The sequence below is a fragment of the Lithobates pipiens genome, unplaced genomic scaffold (assembly GCF_037356315.1).
Source record: "Lithobates pipiens isolate NorthernLeopardFrog02 unplaced genomic scaffold, aLitPip1_a1.2 Scaffold_8, whole genome shotgun sequence".
Lineage (NCBI taxonomy): Eukaryota > Metazoa > Chordata > Amphibia > Anura > Ranidae > Lithobates > Lithobates pipiens.
In genome coordinates, this window is record NW_027507903.1 from 65,331,827 (window position 1) to 65,357,701 (window position 25,875).

Genomic DNA, 25,875 nt, shown 5'->3' on the forward strand with positions numbered 1-25,875 from the left:
GCTTTCCGACATCAAGCGTCTGTCTTCCAGGTGTGTAAGGTGGCGCCTTGGTCGTCCGTTCACACTTTCATTAAATTCTACAAAGTTGATGTAAACACATCTTCGGATGTTTGCTTTGGCCGCAAGGTTTTGCAGGCGGCTGTGTAAGGTTGCAATTGCACTTTCTTTAAGTTACTAGTTTGTTGTAACCGCATTTTTTGATGCACAAGTTGGCCTCTGGTTTTGATGGCGGCTGTTTGAGATGACGACTCCTCTGTTGAGGCGTTCCCTTTGTTGTGGGTGAAGTTATGTTTCCACCCCTCCCTTTTTTTGACACTACTTGGGGACGTCCCTAAGGTCAAGAATTTAAAGGAGTTGTATCCATCAATGAACGAAAGAGAAAATGGGATTTTTGTACTCACTGTAAAATCCCTTTCTCTGAAGTTCATTGACCGACACAGCTCTCCTATTTATTTTTGTACTGCTTTTTGACGAACTGAGCTGCAGGAAGCAGGGTGACGGGTTATAGCCAGAGGGACCGCCCCCTGGATGGAGCTGTGCAGTCTTGCTGTTTTTACATGTTACTTGTTCTGCCTAGTCCTCTCCTGAAGTGGCGTGATAACCCCAAAGGTCAAGAATTAAAGGAGCTGTGTCCGTCAATGAACTTCAGAGAAAATAATTTTACGGTGAGTATAAAAATCCCATGTGCTCCCATGGCAAGCCGCTTGATATGGAGGCTCTCATGCGTACTCGCTCCGGAGCCCCCCCTCTGTGTATTTATAAGACGCTCAGAATGCGGCTTGGCCCCACCTACACTCCCTGCTTACTGGACATTGGCTACTGCTGCTGTCATTTAGCCAATCAGAAGGTAAAGACTTGGTAGAGCAGCCATTCTCATGCACATTACTGGATCACGATGGGGCTAGGGTAAGTATTGGGGGGGGGGGGGGGGCTGCATACTGAATGTGTGTTTTTTATTTTTGTTTTTTTGTTTTTTTTACTGTCATGTATAGAATGCATGAAGGTAAAAACCTTCAACCTTTAGAACCACCTTAACCACTTCCCGACCGCCGCACGACGATGTACGTCGACAGAATGGCACGGGCAGGCATAAGGGCGTACATGTACGTCCCTGCGTTCCCGCGGGTCGGGGGCCCGATCGGGCCCCCGCCCGGTGCCTGCGGCAGTCGGTATTCGTTCGAGAGCGATCCCGGACGAGGGGGCGGCCATTCATTCATGGCCACCCCCTCGCGATCGCTCCCGACGAATAGAAATCGTTTGTGACATCACTTCCTCTCCTGTAATGTAAACACAGGAGAGGAAGTGATGTAATCTCTCCTCCGTGTCGGTATTTTTCTTTCCGACACCGAGGAGAGAGGATCGGTGAGTTGCACCAACACATCACTACACAGTAGAACATGCCAGGCACACTCACACCCCCCCGATCACCCCCCCAATTACCCCTGCCCCCCAGTCACAGTGACACCAATGTCTTTTTTTTTTTTTTTGCATTGGTGTCATTTGTGACTGTAATAACTGTTAGGGCAGTTAGGGTTAGCCCCCTTTAGTTCTAATGTACCCCCCTAACCCCCCCAATAAAGGTTTAACCCCGTGATCACCCCCCGTCGCCAGTGTCACTAAGGCTGGGTTCACATTGCAGCGGTTTATGAGAACGAATGTGATTCGCACTGCAGTGCAAATCACATCCGATCTCTGTGCGATTCGAGTTCAGCCATACAGATAGTATGGCTGAATTCGCATCGCACCCGCCGCAAATTCGCACGGGACCCTTTTTTTGGCCCGCAGCAGAATCGGATCGCATGGGTGTTCACACCATGCGATCCGAGTTTGCAGATCGCACTGCGATATGCGAACTGATCTGGGGGTGTCATTAACATTTCACTGACACTCCCAGCAGTTCGCATAGGGCAGTGTGAACTGCCGCCGGGAGGCATGCGATGCGGGAACCCGCCGCGCATTCGTGGCGTTCCCGCATCGCTCCAGTGTGAACCCAGCCTAATAAGCGATCATTTTTCTGATCGCTGTATTAGTGTCACAGGTGACGCTAGTTAGGCAGGTAGGTATTTAGGTTCGCCGCAGCTTTTTATAGCGCCAGGGACCCCCATATACTACTGCATAAAGCCCCCTGATTGCCCCCTAGTTAACCCTTTCACCAGTGATCACCATATAACTGTTACAGGTGACGCTGGTTGGTTAGTTATTTTTTTATAGTTTCAGGGCACCCGCCATTTATTACCTAATAAAGGTTTAACCCCCTGATCACCCGGCGGGTGTCATTTGTGACTGTAATAACTGTTAGGGCAGTTAGGGTTAGCCCCCTTTAGTTCTAAGGTACCCCCCTAACCCCCCCAATAAAGGTTTAACCCCGTGATCACCCCCCGTCGCCAGTGTCACTAAGGCTGGGTTCACATTGCAGCGGTTTATGAGAACGGATGTGATTCGCACCGCACTGCAGTGCAAATCACATCCGATCTCTGTGCGATTCGAGTTCAGCCATACAGATAGTATGGCTGAATTCGCGTTGCACCCGCCGCAAACTCGCACGGGACCCTTTTTTTGGTCCGCAGCAGAATCGGATCGCATGGGTGTTCACACCATGCGATCCAAGTTTGCAGATTGCACTGCGATATGCGAACTGATCTGGGGGTGTCATTAACATTTCACTGACACTCCCAGCAGTTCGCATAGGGCAGTGTGAACTGCCGCCGGGAGGCATGCGATGCGGGAACCCGCCGCGGATTCGTGGCGTTCCCGCATCGCTCCAGTGTGAACCCAGCCTAATAAGCGATCGTTTTTCTGATCGCTGTATTAGTGTCACAGGTGACGCTAGTTAGGCAGGTAGGTATTTAGGTTCGCCGCAGCTTTTTATAGCGCCAGGGACCCCCATATACTACCGCATAAAGCCCCTGATTGCCCCCTAGTTAACCCTTTCACCAGTGATCACCATATAACTGTTACAGGTGACGCTGGTTGGTTAGTTATTTTTTTATAGTTTCAGGGCACCCGCCATTTATTACCTAGTCTCACTAGTGTACCCCTAAATTTAGCGGTGTCTACTTTCCAAAATGGGGTCATTTGGGGGGGGGGGGGGGGTTTGTGCCATCTTGGCATTTTATGGCCTTCAAAACTGTAACGCCCTTAGAAAGCCTGAAGGTGGTGCTTGGTTTTCGGGGCCCCGTACGCGGCTAGGCTCCCAAAAAGTCCCACATATGTGGAATCCCTGTACTCAGGAGAAGCAGCAGAATTTATTTTGGGGTGTCATTTCACATATGCCCATGGCATGCGTGAGCAATATATCATTTAGTGACAACTTTGTGTAAAAAAAAATATATATATTTTTTTTTTTGTCATTATTCAATCGCTTGAGGCAAAAAAAATAAAATATTCAATGGGCTCAACATGCCACTTATCAATTTCCTTAGGGGGTCTACTTTCCAAAATGGGGTCATTTGGGGGGGTTTTGTACTGCCCTGCCATTTTAGCACCTCAAGAAATGAGATAGGCAGTCGTAAACTAAAAGCTGCGTAAATTCCAGAAAACGTACCTTAGTTTGTAGATGTGACAACTTTTGCGCAAACCAATAAATATACAATTATTGACTTTTTTTTTACCAAAGACATGTGGCTGAATACATTTTGGCCTAAATGTATGACTAAAATTGAGTTTATTGGATTTTTCTAATAACAAAAAGTAGAAAATATCATTTTTTTTTCAAAATTTGCAGTCTTTTTACGTTTATATCGCAAAAAATAAAAATCGCAGAGGCAATCAAATACCATCAAAAGAAAGCTCTATTTGTGGGAAGAAAAGGACGCAAATTTTGTTTGGGTACAACATTGCATGACCGCGCAATTACCAGTTAAAGCAGCGCAGTGCCAAATTGTAAAAAGACCTCTGGTCATTGACCAGCAAAATGGTCTGGTCTGAAAGTGGTTAATGCATTTTGTTTATGGGATGGTTCTGTTTTATAAATACTTTTCTGTCAAATCTTCATGTACTTTTTATGTTTTGGTAAAGTAACTAGATATTGTACAAAATGTACCTCTTCAACATGCTATTGGGTTATTTAGCGTGTGTTGTTTTTTTTTTTTTTGTTTTTCATCCATGTAAAACTGTAACATTCTCTACATACATACTGTACCTACCTGTGAAGAGTTTTTATCCTGCCCTGCACAGTTCCTATACTCTGCATTTATGCTGCAAATCCAATTTAAATAATCTTTATTGACCAGACAAATACTTTTAAAGATGAATTCCAGGCATGGAATTTTTTTTACATGGTTACATTGGCCATTTTTCAGAGAATATGAATAACACAAACTTTTCTTTCACTCATGGTTAGTGTTTGGCTGAAGCCATTTATTATCAATCAACTGTGTTTACTCATAATGGCAACAGAGACTACGTAAATGACCCTGATCAAAAGTTTACATACCCCAGTTCTTAATACCGTGTATTGCCCCCTTTAACATCAATTGACACCTTGAAGTCTTTTGTGGCATTTGTGGATGAGGCTCTTTATCTTTTCAGATGGTAAAGATGTCCATTCCTCTTGGCAAAAAGCCTCCAGTTCCTGTAAAATCTTGGTCTCTCTTGCATGAACTGCACGTTTGAGATCTCCTCAAAGTGGCTCAATGATATTGAGGTCAGGAGACTGAGATGGCCACTTCAGAACCTTCACTTAATTCTGCTGTAGCCAATGACAGGTCGACTTGGCCTTGTGTTTTGGATCGTTGGAATGTTCAAGTATGTCCCTTGCACAGCTTCCTGGCTGATGAATGCAAATGTTACTCCAGTTTTTTTTGATAACGTACTGCATTCATCTTGCCATCAATTTTGACCAAATTTCCTGTGCCTTTTGTAGCTCACACATCCCCAAAACATCAGCCATCCACCTTTGTACCTTTCATCATAAGCCTTGTTGACTCCTCCAAATGTAACGTTTATGGTAGTGGCCAGAAAGCTCAATTTTGGTCTTATCACTCCAAATGACTTTGTGCCAGAAGGTTGAAAGCGGGATACTTTGTGGCATTTGCTTGGTAATGGCTTTCTTCTGGTGAGTCGACCAGCAGCCCATCTTTCTTCAAGTGCCTCCTTATTATGCATCTTAAAACAGCCACACCACATGTTTTCAGAGAGTCCTGCATTTCACCTGACGTTATTTGTGGGTTTTTCTTTGCAACTTCGAACAATTTTCCTGGCAGATGTGGCTGAAATTTTAGTTGGTCTACCTGACCGTGGTTTAGTTTCAACAGAACCCCTCATTTTCCACTTCTTGATTAGCGTTTGAACACTGCTAATTGGCATTCTCAATTCATTGGATATCTTTTTATATCCCTTTCCTGTTTTATACAGTTCAACTACCTTTTCCCATAGATCCTTTGACAATACTTTTGCTTTCCTCATGACTTGGAATCCAGAAACGTCAGTGCAGCACTGGATGAAAGATGCAAGGGTCTGTCAGGAGTCCAGAAACTCAATGACCTTTTATACACACACACACACACACACACACACTGCCAGGGTATGTAAACTTATGAGCACAATTGTATATATACCATACCTGGTCGTTGCTCCTGGAAGCTCAAAACCTCTGAAGTACAATGCTACTCCTGTCATCTCCACTACTTCTGGGTTCTGTGTTGAACAGCCAGCCTGAGGCTGGGTTGACAGCGCAGCATGGAGCAGCAGGAGTCCGATGCGTCCCCGTTCAGTTTCAGGTTCGATTTTCAGTCTGAATTTTTGGCTGAATTCAGACCTGAAAGGGACCCAAAGATGCACAGTACACCTGTGCAATTCGCACCAGAGCCGCTTCGGGATGTGTGAACCGGCTCCATAGAGAGCCGGTCGCAATCTCCTGACATGCAAATTGGATGTGGAGAAATCTGCATCCAATCCGCACTAGTGTGAACCCAGCCTGATGCTTTCTAAATAGAATACTTTCACTTTCAAAGCATTTTTTTGATTGGACAAGGTGGAGAGACAGGGAGGGGATGTCATGCTCTGCACCTCGTCCAATCAGAGAAGGCTTGCATGCATTCAGACCAGGAAGCAAGTGGATATCACTGAATAGCATGAGGGAAAACTTGCATCTTCAAAGAAGGTTATCAGTGATAGTCGGTCAGTGAATTTCTCCCATAACAAATCTACTTTGAAGCAGACCAAGCATTTGATATTTCTTCAAATTTAGTGCACATATTTTACTTGGCTTAGACCATTCACAGTGTCCCCTGTGCTTGCTTAATTTAAGCACAGGAGAAATTGATTTGGAAGAATGTGTTTTTTTTTTTTTTTTTTTTAATTGTTTTTTTCATTGATATGCAAAATATATTTCTCTTATATTCACTGACCGACACAGCTCCTCTCTTAGCCATTGGGTTGTTATGCCCACCTTTAGGAGAATACTAGGCATTACTTGTTATGTAACACTCAGAACTTTCCAGTTCCGGCCAGGGGGGCAGTCCCTTGGTAACAACCCTCCAGCCTGCCATGCAGTCCTCCGTTTTATTTTGCCTAGGGAAGGAGAAGGACCTAGGAACCCTGCGGGCCCATCGGTCCGTGTTTTTTTTTTTTTTTTTTTTTTCCTGGAGAAGCTTGACTTTTTGCACAAGATGATTCATCCTGTGATCTGCTATCAACAACTGGCTGGGTGACAGGCTAGATACCCTTATCCTTGTAGTCTCCCCAGTCCAGCCATCGAGCGTGTGCAGGTCTCAGCTGCGCGCTAGGCCGGCCACGACAAAACCTCAGCTCCAGAGGTGGTCGGTGATCTTTTATCCTCCGGGGCACACATATGACCGTGCTACTGATGTCTGCGTCACAGTGTGCCGGGCCAGCAGCCACCCTGTACTGATCAGTAAGTGGGTCTGTAATGGAATGTCTTCCAGCTCTGTAGGACTGGTAAGTACAGCTCTCCCTGCCTCGTGGGGCTGGGCATTCCCTGGGAGGTCAATTCGGGGGTCCTTCACTTCCCCCTCTTCTGTCCCTGTCCCTCCTGCCCCAGGGGGGATGCTGCTGAGTGGTGTGTGTGTGTGTGTGTGTGTGTGTGTGTGTGTGTCTGTCTGTGCAGGGGCTCTCGGGGGGCGGGGGGGGAATGGGGTGGCGCTGTCTGGCTGAGTCCTGGGTCCTGTTTTTCATGCCCCTGGAAGGTGTCTGTGAGGCTGTGCTGGTGTCCTGTACTCGCTGCCATTGTTTCTCCCTGTCCCTCATGGTTCTTGCATTCGGCGGCCATCTTAGGTGTATTGTCCCTATACAGGACGCCGGCGGCCATTTTCTTGAAGCCTGAACACGTTTTTCAGTTTTCTCTAGTGGCAGCATGTGCTCTGATGGCCATTTTCCCTGTGGTTTATGTCCTTTGCTGGACGCTGGGCGGCCATTTTCTTGGAGCCTGGGCACACTTCAGAGCGGTTTCAGTGCCATTAGCAGCTGTTTCTGCCGACACAGCACTGTCTCCTCTGCACCTGGGAGCCAACAGGGACTATAGGCACTACCTGTTGGATAGCGCAGAACCCCTTGGGGTGGTGGATCTTGCGGGAAAGAACCCCTCAGCCAGCAGCAGTAAGGAGGGTGGGACTGTCACTGTGCGCACAATAACCTTTTCTGTGTTGTAAAAAGCTAATGATGTATCATGTGCAACAGCACATTGTCTATGACGTAAATGTCATGTTTTCTATGTATCTTCTACCTACTGATGGAAGTGACTCAGCTTTTTATTGTGGTATAAGGCTATTCTGGGAAAATGCATTGCCTACACGTATTGTATATCACATTTTCCAACTTAACAGTCAATGAATAACACCTGCTGTGTTGTATTACTGAACTTTGCTTTGCAAATTAATTTGCATTCCATCATTGCCCTATATTTGTTTCAAATAGATTGCAGATATACCTCATGTTTTTATGCGCAAATCAGTCTTATTATTGAAGTTGATTTTGGGTATCAGGTATATTCTCCTAATAGTATTAGAGAAAGGTCTAACAGAGAAATTTGCATGACCTCCTTCTAAAAAAAAGTGTATGCCTGCTTGCCTTCGGCTTCAAGACCCTTATCTCCCTCATTAACCTCTTAGTGCCGGTGCCTCCAGGCCCTTTAAGAGGTTTATGCCGCCAGAAGGCAGAGCGGGGCTTAAGATCACATGACCGCTGTGAATGGCTGTCACGGTGGTCACGTGATCCGAAAATTCTTGCGATCGGGAGCTTTTGGTTAGGCGCCGGTAACTGTGCCAGGAGTGCGCTCTCTGCACAGGTACATTATTGCCAGCAATTTGCGCAAATATGTGGCCTCTCTGCTCTAAGGACCAGGCGCCAAAATGCTGGATATTTGCATGCGGTTGACACCAAGCGGTTAAGCCCCGAAGGTGGGGCAAAACATGTTGGAGTTGTGGTCTGCATATATCGAGCTGAGACTGCTTTTATCGGCTAACCACTCGGGCCAGGTGAGGTGTGCGGTGGCTGGGCTATCTCTTCTCATTTTTAATAATAAGACTGTCGTATATTATAAAATATAAACACGCAAAATAAGGTTTTGAGAATGGTTAACATGAAAAATAGTGAGGAGGGTAATTCCCAGTTGATACACAGTGATGGGACACAACAAAAAATACGTTAAGCAGATATAGACAAAGTAAAAATATATAACGTGAATTTAATTGGACAAGGCTGGGACAGACACTTGAATGGGTATACTCTGTGGATCTTCACATGGTTTATGGTTTTTAACCATTATGTAGCTACCTACTTGGGAATGTGTATGTTAATAGACTGCTCGTGTCCTAACTAGGTATCCAAGAACTCCTATTTCACCCCATTTCATGCAAACCGTGACATTCATCACATTTCTGTGGAGCCTACCCATTTTTTCAGACCAGTAACTGGTCAATGAAGTCATCAAGTTGGTAATCACTATTGATCCTGCATTTCACAGACCAAAATTAACTACTATCTCTGTAGTGAAGAAAACATGGCAGTAATAACCACTTATTTCATGTTTTTTTTATTTATTTATTTTAATTTTTTTACTATTTCAGAATGTGGAGGAAAGATGCACTTAAGAGAAGGAGAGTTTGAAAAAGCTCACACAGATTTCTTCGAAGCATTTAAAAACTATGATGAATCTGGGAGCCCGAGGAGAACAACGTGTTTGAAATACCTGGTCCTAGCTAACATGCTCATGAAGTCTGGAATAAACCCATTCGACTCTCAGGAGGTATGGATGCCTCTCTAGATTTTGTAGATTTACTGACGTTATCTGTTGGGTTTTCTTAAAATATTATTTTACCTTCTAGGCTAAACCTTACAAAAACGATCCAGAAATTCTAGCAATGACAAATTTAGTAAGGTAAGTCATAATCAAATCTGTTCTTTTGATTATATAGTACTGGGAAAAGCCACTGTTCATAACATTTCACACATCAAGGTTTAAAGCAGATTCTTTTTTCAGATAAATACTTGGTATCTGTAATGATGTAAAAGTGTCATGAAATGCTATTTATCTATCAATCTGTCAGCTTAAGAAGATGATTCCTTCTTAAGAGCCCGTTTTAAAGTAAGGCGATGTTGGATTGCTTTTCAAAAACTTTCTGACATGCTGCTTGGAGGCAAAATTTTGCTTCCTGAATGCAGCGCTGTGTTTTACACACAGCTGTGACACAGTCCTAGTCACTTGAATGGGTTGTGTTTTGTTCATGGTACTTTCTGGCAAACGCAATATGTTGTATACATTTCACTGCCCCACAATATGTACTTGGGTGGCTGCCAGCTATGTTACCTCAATTTGACGTGACTTGTGGAGTGGTAAAACAGTAACTTGACAGCCTGTTGTTACTACCCCTCATCCACAGGTGAAGAAAGCCTAAAGTAGGACATTTGTTTGACCTATAGTAATTTAGTCATATTCTTTCTTCTTGAAGAAGAATTCCAGGCATGGGGTATATTTTTACAAAGTTACATTGGTCTAGCTTGAACCAGTGTGACTGCATATATACCATACCTTTTGCTGATAAAGTAGACACCGCTAAAATCGGTGATCTCCACTTGTTTCCGGGTCCCATGCAGAGCCGGATACTTTAATACAGGAGGTCAGCTTCTTAATTTGACACCATTCAGAGAATGTTTTGCATTTTCTGAATTAAAGTGGAAGTAAGCCTTCATCGATTTGTACCTATAGGTAAACATATAGGTCTTACTGTAGATATCTCCGTGCAACCTTTTTAGGCGATATTTTACTGTATATGCAGCCGATGACATCTTTGGCGCATGTGCTCTGAAGGAGCGGCCACCCGTGCCGTTTCTTCAAAGCCCTGTGCCGTGACTAGCGGCTCCCACGTGCATGGATCCGGAAATAAGATGGGACATGCGGCCTTCAGCCATGACAATGAGGGCTTCGTCTGCAAATAAGTTTCACATAATGTGCTAGTATGTGATGCATACTAGCACATTATGCCTTTACTTTGCAGGTCAGGGAAAAAAGGGCAGTTCTTTACTTCCTCTTTAGTACAAAGCATTCTGTGATTGGACAAGGTGGAGAGGTGATGATATCCGTACTCCACCATGTCCAATCAGGGAATGCTTTCCTGTGAACTGAGATGCTTGTTGAGAGGTGCTGTTTAGTGTCGTTTTTTTCATCCCCTTGTTACATTTGAATAAGATAACGGGGAAATATCAGGCTCTGTGAATCCTTTATTCTAGTCTGTATGGGTACCTGAGACAGATGTCAGAACAGCAAAGAAGAAGAAAAGTAGTACATGTTCTATACTTTCTTCATTCACTGCATTGTCATTGTCCCAGGGACTTGTGTGTACTATGAAGGTTAATTAAAGAGGAGCTCCATTCATTTTTGTATACCCCTTTCACACTGGGGAGGTGCAGGCGTCAGCGGTGAAGCACCACTCGTTTTGGCAGCGATTTTACCGCTGTTATACCGGCGCTTCTTTGGCTGCTAGCGGGACGTTTCTACCCCCGCTAGTGGCCGAAGAAAGGGTTTAATAGGGCCCGTGTTGTGGCGCTGCCGAAGCGCTTTGCAGATGCTTTGACAGAGCTGCCCATTCATTTCAATGAGCAGGGTGTTTTAGGAGCGGTGTATACAGCGCCCCAAAAGATGCTGCTTGTAGGACTTTTTTTCAGTCCTGCAAGTGCACCGCCCCAGTGTGAAAGCACTCAGGCTTTCACACTGGGGTGGCTTGAGAGGCTCTTTACAGGCACTGTTTTTAGAACTATAATGCCTGCAAAGCGCCCCAGTATGAAAAGGGTCTTAAAGTCAGCAGCTAAAAAAACTGAAATAAACACACTCGCCTGTCCCACGAGCCAGCAATGTGCCCACCCGAGGTGTTCTTTACTTGATCTTCTGTCCTCGGTGCTGGCATCCCAACTGTGGACACCTGGCTGTAACAGCTTGCAGCTTCACAGCCGGGTGCCCACTGCACATTGTGAATGGCCCCACAGTCTTCTGGGACCTGTAACATGTCCTGGAAGACGCTGGGGAAGGAGGGGATGAGGATAACTTCCTGTCAAAACCAGGTACCCGCTGCCCCCCCCTTAGGCCTTAAAGTGGAACTTCCCCTTTTGAGTAGAGCTCCATTTTAAGTCAGTCATAAAATTATTCTGAAGAACTTTTCCTAATGTAATCCGATAATTTATTCTTTAACAAATCTGTCTGTTCTTTTAATAAAGTGCCTATCAGAATAATGACATCACTGAGTTTGAGAAGATTCTGAAAACAAATCACAGCAACATCATGGATGATCCCTTCATAAGGGAACACATTGAAGGTACCTAAACCTTACAGTGCAATGAAGTGTGTGTTTTGTAACTGTGAATCTGTATGTTGTGTTGTTGTAAATTATAAGTATGCCCAATAGAGGGAGATCTGGTCTATATCTTTTGTGCAGTAAAAAAACGAAAGGATTGCTGCTTTCTTTCCTGCAGTTTTTTTCCTCGTAACTGCTGAATGCCAAGCTATTATAAACCCAACTCCACTTTAAACAATTTACAAATAAATTGGTGCCCCATCCAACTTAAAAACAAGTAAACCGTTCATGATTGCAATACTCGCTTCTTCTCCAGCACTGTCTCCCACAAATTCATCTGCCTATGTTCTTCTTGGTTGAGTGCTGCCCAGCATTATTCAACTCCCTTCCTGTAAATTTGTTGTGGGTCTCCAGAGGATTTGCGCTGATATGATGTGAATAACGGCCCTGACATGAAGTCAGCACTACTTTCTGCGTAACTTTGGACCACACAATGCTAGAGAAATGAGCCGTGCACATCATATGACCAGCCTGAAGACCTCTAGAAAAGATGTGTGTGTATATAAAAGAAAAATGCATACTGGGGAGAAATTCCAGGGGTTAAGAGAGCTCTGGAGGTGGAAGAGGAGAGCTGAGTGTTACAGTAAACATGTATATTGACCATTCATGAACAGTTGACGCTAACCCTACTATATATGCACATATCGGCCTCTACATGTTGGGGGAGGGGGAAATTGAACCACTACCAAGAGCTTGCATAAGGCTGATCAGTCTCTCCCCATGTGATGTAGCTGGGTGTCTGAGTTGCCAGTTAGACAATTATTACCAGTGCTGTCACTGTGCACCAAATTATCCCCTATAACTTAAACAGTATTTTCTATGCTCCAGGTAGCCAAGTGGAGTGTGAGGGAAGATGAGCATGTGTTGGTAGTGGGTCCAACTTTAAAGTTAACCTCTTGTTTTGCCATGCATGGGCAAGGCCTTACATGTTCACTTTAAAAGCGAGGTATGGCCAAAGATATTTTGGCCATACTTTTCTCCTGTTGGTCAAAGAAGTGCATTTGCTTGTGATCTCCTGTGACCCAGAATCAGCAGACAGCGAGCTAAAGCCTGCTGTCAGCTCATGTCACAGTGCCGGTCCAAGCTTTGGATGGATTATGACCATATTGTTGGGATCTACTCAGCTGCCAGATTGAAAGTTGACTCCGGCTCTTCGTGCATGACGGAGAGCCTAAGCTCCCCCCTCCAGCCCAAGACTCCAGTGAGCGCTAGAAGGTCAAAGCAGAGAGCGGTGACTGACAGTCACTGTTTTCTGCTCCGACCAGACTGAGAACTGAGCAACCAGCGGTCATGTGATTACTCAGTTCTCAGTCTTAGAGCTGGTGGGGGACAACTGCAGCATTACATGGCTGCTACAGCATAGAGGTGAGTATGTATCTTTTCTTTTAAGTAACCCTAAACTGCTCCTGGGGCGCGCAGCACTCAGATAAGTATTTTAAGGGGGGGGGGGCAGGGGGTAGCTTCACAAAAAAGTTTTTTTACTTTAATGAAGAGATTGTATTAAAGGAGTTGTAGAGTAAGAAGGTTTTTTTTTTATCTTAATGCAGTCTATCCATCTACCTCCTATTCACATTCCATTCAGTTCCTCCATACCTGCCCTCCCATTACCCCCCTCTCAAGCCATTCAGTCCCCTTCCCTTCCATCTCCTCCTGCTTAATTACAGTACCACTCTCAACCATCCTACTTTCCTAATTACACATCTTTCACCTTTAATCACCCATTTCTCTTATTGCAATATATCACTTCTTATCTTTGTTACGCTTGTTCTCTTTCCCTTTGACATGGATATCATTTATCCCTATCCTCTCTTCAGCCCTTCTTGTCATCCACCCTCTGTACATTCTAGGGGGGATACCCCTTTACCCTCCACCAGGGTTTCCAGATCTCTTCATATTTCTTTATGCAACCTTGCCTGACATACAGATTTTCCTTCCAAATTGTCTAATTCATGCCTCGCTCCCATTTTGTACAAGATGGATGTTAGACCGATTGCTACCTTTTGTGCTATCAACTTCCTTGCCTGAAATAGACACTTAAGGATTGCAATCTGGGTACATCTGGGGTTTTCCTCCTCCTCTACAAGACCCAGAACACAGAGCTTAACATCTAGGTTTGGTGGTCCTCCGAATACCCGACTTATAACTCCAGCTATCTCTCTCCAATACCGGAATAACTTCTGACACCTCCAAAACATGTGGATTAAATCGCCTTCCCTTTCCCCACACCTTGGAGAACTTGCGTCCAATCTCTGGTCGAACAAAAAAATCCCTTGAGGGGTATAATAAGCTCTATAAAGCAAAAACAGGTGTGAAATCCTTTGGGAGGGGGAAAGTAAGACCAGGGGGCTCAATTTGAGAACTCTACTCCACTGTTCTTCCTTTATAGTTCCTACGTCTTTTTCCCCACCTCCTCCTACCTGGTGGGGCCCCAATTCCCTGCAGGCTCCCCTTGTATGTGTGGATATAAGCTCGAAATAAGGCATTTTAGGGTTGTTGCATTAATTACCTTCTGGAGCAAAGCAATCATGCTCTATTCCGATTCTCCGTCCCTAAACTGCTCTCCCAGAGCATGCCTAACCTGTAGGTATCTTAAAAAAAATAAATAAAATTATTCGGTATTGTGTATTGTTCCCTCAGCTCCTGAAAATATTCCATGTGTCATCTTTATAAAGCTGGCTAATAGACTTTATTCCACAATTTTCCCATTCCTTAATTGTCCCCTCTTCTGGATTTCTATTCTCCCATAGGGGGATATACTCTGTGAATCCCCTATACCCCAGCAATGTCTTCACTGTATCCAAATACTCTTACCAGTAAGCTTAGTGTGGCAAGCCCAGAAGGGAAAGAGCCCCACCTCTCCATGGTTTCCACCATTGATCCATGCAGGGTGTTTTGTAGCAACATTTCCCTCCCTACATGTCCCCCTTCCGACCCATTACACTGTCCCATATGCTGTAACTGTGCCATAAGGAAGTAACTCTGAGGGTGTGGAAGTGCAACCCCTCCTTCCTGTCTTTGTAATCGTAGGGGTGCGTAAGCGCATTCTTGACGGACCACCTTTCCAGATTAATTCTCTAAAGATAACGCCTAACATTTGGAACCACTTTTTGTATACCCACGCTAGCGAGTTGTGTAATGTATACAAAAGCTGTGGCATCCATAGCATTTTAATAAAGTTACATCGTCCTGCTACTGATAATGGGAGACGTTTCCATATTTTGCTTTTCCCCCTGAAATTTTTCCAGAAGTGGGACGATATTATTTGTAATATACTGTTTGGGGTCTTTTGTAATGTTAATTCCCAAATATTTCATTTTGTCCACTGTTTGAATCTGAGCAACCTCCCCAGGCAAGGGATCCTCCAGGGAGTCTACTGGTAACAATGCAGATTTTCCCCAGTTTATGGCATGTCTGGAAATTTGGCCAACATTTTGTGATTATTTCCACTGCCCTCAACAGGGAAGTCTGTGCGTCACCCAGAAATAGTAGGTCATCCGCATATAATGCCACCTTTTCTTCCACTACTCCCCTACTAAATCCTCTTACCTCTGCGGAGGACCCGAGTGCCCCTGCCAGAGGTTCGATTGGGAGGGCAAAGAGCAGGGGGTACATAGGGCAACCCCTGTCTTGTCCCCCTCAGCAATCGAAATTTGTCAGAGTATTCACTGTTCACTCTCACTTTTGCTTCTGGCACTTTTTGTATAGCAATTTTAGCCAGTTAATAAAGCCCAGACCAAATTGGATCTCGACCAGGACCCTCCACAGATTTCGCCATTCAAGGCTGTTAAAGGCCTTGGTGGCATCCAAAAACAAAATAGCCCTCGATCCATCCCCATCTGCCGGGATCTGTAGATTCAAGTACACACATCTTATATTTATACTAGTAGATCTTCCTGGGATAAATCCCAACTGAGCGGGATGGACAAGTTTCTGGATGACCCTGTTTACCCTAGCCTCTAAAAGCCTTCACCAGGATTTTTAATTCTGTATTCAATAAGCAAATGAGGATGTATTAAGTGGATCCTTTGCCTTCCTTTTGTATCACAACTATGGTAGATTCCATCATATTCTACCTGGTTTTACTGTGTCTGTTGTAATTAATGGTATAACCCTATGGTATCTGTAATTATTTGAATCATGAATGTATTTTTGCATATTGCTAAATGTACCTCTTTACTGAATAATGGTTTCCACAGATTCCATTATCTTTCATCATAAGAATTTTTCTGCCTCTTTGTTTATGAAGCTTTACTTTGGTGTTCTTACTCAATGCATAATTTTTTTGTTGTTGTTTTGCAGAGCTTTTAAGGAACATCAGAACACAAGTGCTTATAAAATTAATTAAGCCTTACACCAGAATACATATTCCTTTTATTTCGAAAGTAAGTGCTTAGCTTTATTACACTGATTTTTGTTTTAGAGATGTTCAGGTGTGCAGGTGGTATTACATTGGCTTGAAAATCTCAGCATTATGTACCCCTTTTATTATTTATTTTATTCTCTTCCTTTTGGTCAGCATGTTTGAGTTGGAATAAATGAAATAGAATGATTGATGTGGCTTAGCTACAGATTTGTATGATTTATTATTGAAGTAGCAAGACCATTTTAAAGAGTAGTATGGATCAATTCAGTAAATATTTTTAAATGTGAATCTGTGCTGTTCCCACTCCCCCATCATCCATTCAATCTCCACCCAGCTCCTAAAGTAAAAAGGAAAACCTGATACCTAGGCGTGGGGAACATGTGATTTTCTTCCACTAAACATCATCATTGAAAAGTGAGGACAGGGAGAGTTTGATTAGTCCTGTGCAAGTTCTGGCCAGAATGGCTTAGGCAGGTCATACATAGAGCAAATTTCTTTCCTGCAACCACGGACAGTGTTGACAGGGGAATCTCTCCCGCTGAGCCATTGTATTCTAGCAGCTGCTAGCGATAATCGTATGTAAAATTCCACTGACTGGCTGTACCAAGTTTATCGATCAACTTGGGTCAATTCTGCCTGCCCATACATGGTTCGAATCTCGGCCGATTCCTGCTTAACTGGACGTGTTTCAAAACATCTATGGCCGGCCTTAGAGTTTAGACAGGGCTTCTTGTCCTTTCTGCTGCAAGTGAATAGAAGAGCAGGATAAGGGGCAAACAATAGATGGGTAAACATAAGTAGCTTGGTGGGCAAGCATTTACATTAAGACTGGGTTCGCATCTCCAACGACTGCAGCTCACAGCAGGGGTCCGTTGCGTCCCTGTTCTCAGTTTCAGGGAGGAATCGGCTGAATTTTTGCCCTGAAATGGAGCCAAAGACACACAGCACTCCTGTGCAAGCCGCTTTGCAGCCGCAACGGAGATATGTGAACTAGCTCCATAGAGAGCCGGACACAATCTCCTGTAATGCGAATTGGATGCGGAAAATCCTCATCCAATTTGCATAGGTGTGAAACCAGCTTTACCCATCATGCTTTATGGTTGGTGTGTTTAAAAAGAAAAAAAAAACTTGCAGTTTTAAAAACTTAAAGGATAGGTATCGATTGACTTGTGTACAACCAACCTGTCGGGTTTTTTGCTCATTGTATTCTAATGGCACGGAAGGCTCCCCACTGTCAGAATGCAACCCCAATTCCAAACAATTTGGGATGCTATGTGAAATCTGCATGAATGCAAAGATTTGAAAATCTCATAAACCCATATTTTTTCACAATGGAAAATAGAAAACATTAAGTGTTTAAACTGAGATCATGTACAATTTTAAGAAAAAATAAGTGGGGGTTTTGAGAACAAAGTTGTTCAAAAGGATTAACTGTCTAAAGAAAAGGAGGGTTTAAAGTGGATCGTTTTTAATCTATTGGTAGAGACCAGAGATAGCAGTAACTTGTTTTTTCCGTAAGGTGTAAAAAAATCAATTCCTGTCGGGAGAGGAAGTCCTTTTTTAAATTAGGGCCACTTTGGTTACATAGGTTCTTCAAACCCTGGAAAAAAAGGCTGGGCTTTATACTGTAGTTGTTATGGGGAAAATTTATAGGGAGATGGACCTCCCAGTATATTTAATATTGTTCCAGCTATAGGATATGTTTGTCTATCTTTTCTGCTAGCAATTTTTACTTATATATACGTTTTTAGTGTCTTTTTAAGTGTAGAGACATATATCGACTAATCAAAATTCAACATTTACTGGTCTGACAATAGCAAAATGGCTTCAGATTGGTCCTTCCAATTCAAACTCATTATTGAATAAGGTTTATTATTTGTAACCGTTACATTGTCAAACACAGCATATTCCTCTTAACCACTGATATGCACAACAGCAACTGTCAGACTTCAGGTCACTTTTAGGACTCGCCTGTCACCACCTATTACTGTCACAAGGAATGTTTACATTCCTTGTGACAGCAATAAAAGTGATCAGATTTTTTTTTTCTCCAAACTTTCTAAAGAAAGGGCCAGTTTATTGTCCTTCAGACTATAGGAGGGCTGGACTGTGGCCAGTGGGGAGTAGAAAATGCCTGGGGCTTGGCAGTCAGTAAAGGTCAAACAAAATGACAGTACTTGTGGTAAATAGGAGGTGTCAGGGGTGTTATTCCTTCCACTGACACCAATGATAGGGGCATTATTCCTTCAATATCATTGTTGTCAGTGAGAGGAATAGTGCCCCATCATTTGTGTCAGTGGAAGGACTGGTGCCTCATCGTTGGTATCAGTGGGAGGATATATGCCCCATTGTTGGCTGTCAGTAGAGGGGAAAAGGCCCCCACCGTTGGTGTCAATTCGAAAGAGTGGTGCCTCATCGTTGGTTTCAGTAAAAGGAATAATGCCCCATAGCCACGACAGGAATAGTGCCCCAAGGGCAAGATAAAGGTAGGCAAAGGGCCACATTCAGCCCCTAGGCCCCAGTTTAGAGACCACTCATCCAAGGGATGTCTGTAGCTGCCGCAGAGTACCAGTAGACATGCCATTGTCTGCTGTTTAGGCCAGAGAACAAGTATTGTGTCTTTGGCAACATTTAGGTTTGGTTTACACAGAAGTTTGTTTTGCATTCGGCATAAGTTTGTGAAGCATTTTTTTTAGGGATATAAAATACTACTTACATTTTAAAGGTTAAGTTAGCGGTTTGAAAAAAAATAAAATTATATATGCAAATCCTTTTGTAGGTAAAAAAAAAAAAGTTTTTTTTTTTTTTTTCCGAAGGAGCCTGCAGAGCATCGCACCCACGATCAGCGGATGATGGGTGCAATGTCTGGCTCCTGCAAACTCTAAGGATAGCTGTCTGCCTATACCTCTGATATGGTAAAGCAGGCAGTTACTTGAAAGCAGGAAGTTCAATGAACTAAGAGGACACTCACCAGCGTCAAAGGGATAGTTCCGTAGTTACTTTTTAGTTGGCTTGGGATAGTCTTTTCGTGTTTCTACATGCAAGTTTATTATTTCAAGTAGATATCCCATTTCAATGATGCATCAGCTATATATAGCTATCTTACCCTAGCCTCAGCCTTTCCTCTGTTTATCTGCTTATTCCATTGTAAAGAATGCCAACAGTTATGCCGTTAAGAGGAAATAAACAATACCTGTTAATATATTTGACAGCTTCCTTGTACTGTATTTAGGAATGCAATTGCTATGCGTCATTCTGCTTAGTGTTACTTATTAAACCATCAAATAAAAGAATGACAAGGTGTCTACATTCTGCATTAAGTAAGATATGGGTTTCATTATTTCATCTGAGATATGAGGCTTTGTTGTTCACTTTTCCTTTATGCAGTCATGTGCTTGACATTTATATCTTATCTAGGTGTTTTCTCCGGTAGTGCATGGTCACTGGTGGGTGTGTCTCAGACGGGCTGCTCAATCATAGCTTACAAAATGTTAAGTCTCCTAAATAAATAACCAGTGACATCAAAGTCACTTGATTCCTGTGCTCTCGACCTTTCAGACTAGATTACCAGCTAGTTAAAAAGAAGTATGGCCAAAGCTTTTTGGGTTATAGTTCTCCTGTGGCTCACAGAGGACACTTACTAAAGCCCACTGTCAGCTGACATCACGGAGCCGCTCCATGCTCTGGAAGGGTCCTGGCCATAATGTAGTGATCTGCCCAAATGCTTGTGGCAACCACTTCTGCCCCTGCCCAGCCTGGCCCTCCAGTGGAGAGGCAGAGCAGAGAGCAGGGACTGAGTCCCTTCTCTTTACTCAGAGCAGACCCGAGAACGGAGTGATCAGCGGTTATGTGAACGCTCAGTTCTGAGGCTTGGATCTGGCTGGAGGACAGCTGCATTATCAGACCAGTTTTACAGCAGGGAGGTGAGTACAGATTTTTTTTTTTTTTTTTTAATACACCCCAAACGCCTCCTCTAAATATGCGTGGTCATGATCTGTGCTGCAAGTCCTCTCATCTTGTGTTTTTTTTTTTTTTTTCTCAGAAGTGGCTCTGAACCCTTAAGGTTTTTCACCTTAATGCATTAAGGTGAAAAAACTTTTGGTTGCAGCTCCCCCCAGCCCCCTCCTTTTTCTTACCTGAGCCCGATCTGATCTAGGGATGTGCATGAGCTCAGTGGCTCCAGTCTATCTCATCATTGGACAGATTGATACCATTGGCTCCTGCTGCTATCACTCAAATCCTGTGACTGGTTAGCAGGGGGAGCCTGCACAGGTGTCCCCAGGGTAAGCGGCTTTCCCTGGGTGCACCCAGTGAAGAGGAGGGCCCTGGAGCACTGGCTGGGACCCCAGAAGAAGAGGATTGAGGCTGCTCCATGCAAAAGTTTTGCACCAAGCAGGTAAGTATAGTTATGTTTGTTTTTAATCCAAGGTTTACAAGCACTTTAAGATAAATCAAGTGATTAACATGCAAAGCTACGAGGATATGTCAGTAAAATATTTTCACTCTTTTTTAGTCCAAAGTTCACTCTATTTTTTTTTTTTTTTTTTTACTTCTGTATTACAGGAACTGTCTATAAATAGTTTCTCATAAAAATGAACCTGTTGAAATGATCTAAGTAATGTCTCTGACTTTTTCCTGTTTTCTAGGAGCTTAACATAGATGTAGCAGATGTTGAGAGTCTGCTTGTTCAGTGCATACTGGATAAGTAAGTATTTTTTCAGTACACAATAGATTAAATTTATTATTCCTCTGTAATTGTCATTGGTGTCTCAGCCTGATATGACTATCAATGACTTCTGATACCTGCCATGTATTGATCCAGGTGTTTACTAGCACAGTCTGTGGCATTACAAACCACGTCTAGGTACACATGGGCACTAAATAAGTATTTTACTTTAACAAAAAATAGTACTCCGTTTCACTGCATGGAAATGTTTCTGGTTGTTTTCGCTTATCTAGAATCAAAACTGTTACTGCTAATCCGGTGGGTTTTCTACCAACCCAAGTCAAACAAAATGAAAGAAAATTCCCCACTCAACCCTCCAACCAACCTGCAAACAACCAAATTACATTACACATTATACACGCGTAAGCTGCAGAGCCACTTCACGGCACCCCAGTAATACCTGCAGTCCTAACTGTGTACATTTTTTGAGAGCCTTTACAGTAGAAGCACATGCATAATAATGGATAGCTAAAAGGTAGGTAAGACTGGAATGAGCCCTCCCCTCCTTAAAGGCACAGAGGTGCACTGGCACCCAGCACTTTGTACCAACCCAAACCTGGCAGCTTTTTTTTATTATTATTATTATGCAGGATTTATATAGCGCCAACAGTTTGCGCAGCGCTTTACAACATCGGGGAAGATGGTACAAATACAATACAGGAGGAATCAGAGGGCCCTGCTCGTTAGAACTTACAATCTAGAAGGGAGGGTCAAGTGGAACAAAGGGGAGTAGCTGTGGGGGATGATCACATGGACAAAATGAAAATGCAGTTGTTAGGTGTGGGTAGGATAGGCTTCTCTGAAGAGGAGGGTTTTCAGGGATAGTCTAAAAGCTAATAGAGTAGGAGATAAGTGAACAGATTGGGGTAAGGCGTTCCATAGGCTTGGAGAGGCTCTGGAAAAGTCTTGGAGGAGAGCGAGGGAGGAGGTGATGAGAGAGCTAGAGAGCAGGAGGTCTTGAAAGGCATGAAGAGAATGATTAGGTTGGTATTTTAAGACTAGGTCAGTGATGTAGCTGGGGGCAGAGTTGTAGATGGCTTTGTAGGTAGTCGTTAATATTTTGAATTTTGAATTTGTTGGGTGAGTGGAAGCCAGTGGAGGGATTGACAGAGAGGAGTAGCAGACACAGAGCAATTAGTAAGGTGGGTGAGTCTGGCAGCAGCATTCATGATGGATTGAAGGAGTGATAGAGTATGTAGGGGTAAGCCAATGAGGAGGGGGTTGCAGTAATTAAGGCGAGAGATGGCTAGGGAGTGAATTAAAGGGGTTGTAAAGGTAATTTTTTTAAATAACAAACATATTATACTTACCTCCACTGTGCAGCTCATTTTGCACAGAGTGGCCCTGAACCTGGTCTTCTGGGGTCCCTCGGCGGCTGTCTCGGCTCCTGCCCGCAAGAACGAAGCACCTTCATGCGAGCCCTCTTGCATTGGTGGTTAGTTCTTGCGGGCGCGCTCCCGTGATACAGCCAGCAGCTATAGCCGCTCACTGTATCACTTGGCCCTGCCCTCCAGCCCGCCGGATCATTGATGTGATTGACAGCAGCACGAGCCAATGGCTGCGCTGCTTTCAATCCATCTACTTTAGCCAATCAATGGCCAGGCAGAGCGGCGAAGAGGAGATCGGGGGAAAGGACAGCAGGTGAACAGGCTCAGGTAAGTAAGCTGGGGGGGGGGGGGCGCAGTATCGTCGGATGTTTTTTCACCTTAATGCATAGGATTTATTAAGGTGAAAAAACACAAACCTTTACAACCTCTTTAAGAACTTTGTGGTGTCATTGACATCTGAAAAGAAGCTCTGTGTAAAGAAAGTGGCACAAAGGTTTCATTCACACAGGTGCATAGAGACCTGTACTTGCGTGCAGAGGGTCACATTTATTCACCTGGGGAACAACAGAAGTTCCTTGCAGCCATTGTGTCAAAATCGATAACTGCCTGCGAGATGCAGCTACTGTAGGAATCATCCCACCCATTCCAGTGTTTACATCTGTACAGGAGAGATGCACAGCTCTGGAGGCAGATTATATGCCTCCAGAGTTGTGCATTTGTCCCTATACAGATGTAAACCTTGGCATGTGCAGGAAGACTCCTACAGCTACTGAGTCTCTCCAGCTATCATTGATTTTCACAGGCTGGGTGTAAGGAACAGCGGTCAGTCCTGTGTTAATAAACACAAACCTCTGCACAGGAGTATGGGTCTATGCACCTGTGCAAATGAGACCTAAATTGAAAAAGTTTTAAACCCGTTTAAATCATTGTCCCAATTTTTTTTTCTTACATTTAGAGGAACGAAAAATTAAATCTGGGTACTTTAAAGTGATATTAAAGGCATTTAAAAAAAACAAATAACAAACATGTCATACCTACCTTCTCTGTGCAAAGGTATTGCACAGAGAAGCATTTGTCCTCTTCTCGGGTCCTCTACTGGCGCTCCTGGACCCTCTCTCCTGCCGAGTGCTTGATCTGGGGGCACCAAAGCAGGCATGCTCCTGAGCCACTGCTGTGTGTCCATTCACACACAGAGCTGTGTCTTAGCCCCGCCCCTCTCTCTTCTCATTGGCTGTGATTAACAGCAGCGGGAGCCAATGGCAAGAGAGAGTCTTCGGAGATCAGAGGCTCTCATGCATATCGCTGGATTGCGATGGGGCTCTGGTAAGTATTGGGAGGGACTGCTGCACTTTGAACCTTTTTAGAACCACTTTAACGCCTGATCTTTCCTTTCTACTTATTCTTTAGTCAAAACGGATTCTCTGTTAAATATAACAAAGATTATGAAATATGTCTCTTTTTATTCTTATAATAAACACCTAATAGGAATAAACTACTACTAGGCCTGTAAAGCAGGAAGCTCTTGCAGATAACCTCACATAACTTCATATGCTCCTAGGAGCCCCAAACCCAAGGAATCTCACTTATGCAAACACCTGTAGACGCCTGCTTTCCAATTCCTATAAGAGGTTCAGTAGATATGTAAAGAATTGTCACCACTCCCAAGCCTGTATAGAAATACCTTGCTTCTGGGCCTCTGGGAGCTTAATCGTGTTACACAAACTCAAGCAAAAGGTTTCACATTGGAGTTTAATTTAAAGAGAAGTGAATTAAACATTAATGTGAACATCGACAAATGTCATTACATAATGCATAAATGTTTTTTCAAGTATCTTCAAGTGAATAATTTGGTCCATGTGACATATGAACACTTATTTGCTACAGATTTCCAATTGGGTTACCCCCAGACTTAACTATGCACACTTTCAGTAATGCTTTATGCATTCTTTTCGACAGTCTTGTATAATAATAATAAGAATGCACAGTTGTAGAATGGAACGGGGTAGTACATGACTAATGCTAGGAGGAAAAGATGTTGATGCACAAGATTACCAAGTTGCCCATTAGTCCGCAAAGGATCTTTGTAACCTGTATCCAATGTGGTAACTGAGGTCTTTGTTGCAGTCAAGGTGCCATAGGCATACACTATATTACCCAAAACATTGGGACACCTGCCTTTACACACACACATGAACTTTAATGGCATCCCAGCCTTAGTCCGTTGGGTTCGCTATTGAGTTAGCCCACCCTTTGCAGCTATAACAGCTTCAACTCTTCTGGGAAGGCTGTCCACAAGGTTTAGGGAAAAACAGTTACATTCAAGGAAAGCTGTGAATGATGAATGTTGCATTTGCTTGTACTCTCAATTGAATTGTCAAACCATTAAACCATCACACATACAGCACCATGGCAACTGCAGACCTAGGTGGCAACTTCCTTGGCTGTAATAGAAGGGTTTAGTTCTGCTTTAGTTGTACTTGGCTGTAATAGAAGGGTTTAGTTCTGCTTTAGTTGTACTTGGCTGTAATAGAAGGGTTTAGTTCTGCTTTAGTTGTCCATTATGGTTTGAGATTTAGATGCCTGATTTCTTTAAAATTAATGTCATCCATTTTTGTTTTCAAGCACTATCCATGGGCGAATTGATCAAGTAAACCAACTCCTGGAACTGGACCACCAGAAGAGAGGAGGAGCACGATACACTGCTTTAGATAAATGGACCAACCAACTGAATTCTCTCAACCAGGCTGTTGTCAGCAAGCTTGCTTAACAAAGAAGAAGTTGTTACTCAGTAGATAAAAAAAGTACTTAAAGGCAACAGTGCAGTCATATAACCCTTAAAAAGAACTGTGGAATGGCAAAGATATACTGTTGGTTGCTGTGTGCCCTGAAAAAAAAAAAGGAATTTTTGACCGAAGCGCTTTCTGATCAGCTGGTATGTGTTTCACTGCTGCATTTGTCCCAAGAGAATAAAGAAAAACAGCTTTAACCTCCAGAAGATAACCAAAATGTTACGGGAACTATGCTGTATTGTTGTCATCTTGTCCTGTAAAACGCAACACCTTAGTAAAGTTTGCCACAGGCAAATCAAGACCAGAGAGAAGATTTTGTCACGATTTTAAATATACACTGACACATTACTGTTGGTTCAATTTAAACATTTTACCTACAGAAAAAGAAAAATGTCTCACAAAATACCTGCAATAACTTGAATGCGTATCCTTCCCAACACTTCCTTGTATAAACTGATCTGTTTGCTGCATTTTGCTAATCTGTCTCATATATATATATATATATATATATATATATATATATATATATATATATATATATATATATATAGTGAAATTTGACCTGCAGTATAGTACTACATATTTAGAGGGCACCCTATAATTACAGTGGCATAATGTCACTTAGGTTTCAAGCAGCAAAATAAACAGCTCAGCTCAGAATTACATCTTTCTGTGTGTTTCTTGCATTGTTCAGTAAAGCCAGCAAGGCGCTCAAAGGTCACATAACAGGTTTTCTTTACAGTTACTTGGCACTCTCCACTTCCTAATGGTTTGTTTTTAGTCGTGCTGATGGTACAAAACAAGTATCGATTTGGTATGTCACAATGTGTATTGTACTGACAATGAGTTGACCATGCCAGCAAGT

General features: G+C 43.3%; 1 protein-coding gene across 5 annotated transcripts in view; it reads left to right on the forward strand.

Moving 5' to 3' along the window:
• Positions 1 to 25,673, forward strand: part of COPS2 (COP9 signalosome subunit 2) — a 71,010-nt gene extending 45,337 nt beyond the window's left edge. For all 5 annotated transcript variants that reach the window (XM_077472051.1, XM_077472050.1, XM_077472053.1 and 2 more), the window contains 6 exons: positions 9,027 to 9,205; positions 9,285 to 9,337; positions 11,668 to 11,765; positions 16,104 to 16,186; positions 20,814 to 20,872; positions 24,844 to 25,673. In XM_077472051.1, the coding sequence (XP_077328177.1) occupies positions 9,027 to 9,205; positions 9,285 to 9,337; positions 11,668 to 11,765; positions 16,104 to 16,186; positions 20,814 to 20,872; positions 24,844 to 24,988 (617 nt within the window). In that variant the 3' untranslated portion in view covers positions 24,989 to 25,673. The remainder of the gene's footprint in view (positions 1 to 9,026; positions 9,206 to 9,284; positions 9,338 to 11,667; positions 11,766 to 16,103; positions 16,187 to 20,813; positions 20,873 to 24,843) is intronic.
• The last annotated feature ends 202 nt before the right edge of the window (positions 25,674 to 25,875 follow it).